The 303-nt window shown below is 64.7% G+C and overlaps 1 protein-coding gene across 1 annotated transcript in view; it reads left to right on the top strand.

Moving 5' to 3' along the window:
• Window positions 1-130: 130 nt before the first annotated feature.
• Window positions 131-303, top strand: part of LOC104290396 (plectin-like) — a gene marked incomplete at both ends in the record, with an annotated part of 15,006 nt that continues 14,833 nt past the window's right edge. The window contains one exon of the mRNA XM_009889489.1: window positions 131-269. Within this exon, the coding sequence (XP_009887791.1) occupies window positions 131-269 (139 nt within the window). The remainder of the gene's footprint in view (window positions 270-303) is intronic.

Below are 303 nucleotides of genomic sequence, written 5' to 3'. Positions count from 1 at the left end.
GGTCCCTTCAACCCAAACCACTGGGTGGCTCTATGGTTCCATGCAGCCTGTTGTGCCGGCGTGTCCTCCCTTTTCCATCCGACTGACGCTGCTGCCCGGCACCGGCTGAGCCCGTCTCCTCTCTCCGCAGGCTGAAGACCATCAACCTGGTGATCCGCAGCACTCAGGGGGCAGAGGAGCTAGTCAAGAAGTACGAGGACCAGCTGAAGGATGTGCAGACCGTGCCGGCTGACCTCAAGGAGCTGGAGGCCAGCAAGGCCGAACTGAAGGTAAGGGCTGCGGCGGGGGCGCCCGCGCGGGGGG

This window comes from Charadrius vociferus, unplaced genomic scaffold, assembly GCF_000708025.1.
Source record: "Charadrius vociferus isolate BGI_N301 unplaced genomic scaffold, ASM70802v2 scaffold2627, whole genome shotgun sequence".
Taxonomy (NCBI): Eukaryota; Metazoa; Chordata; class Aves; order Charadriiformes; family Charadriidae; genus Charadrius; species Charadrius vociferus.
Note: the sequence above shows the minus strand (reverse complement) of the source record. Positions and strands in the feature narration are given on the sequence as shown.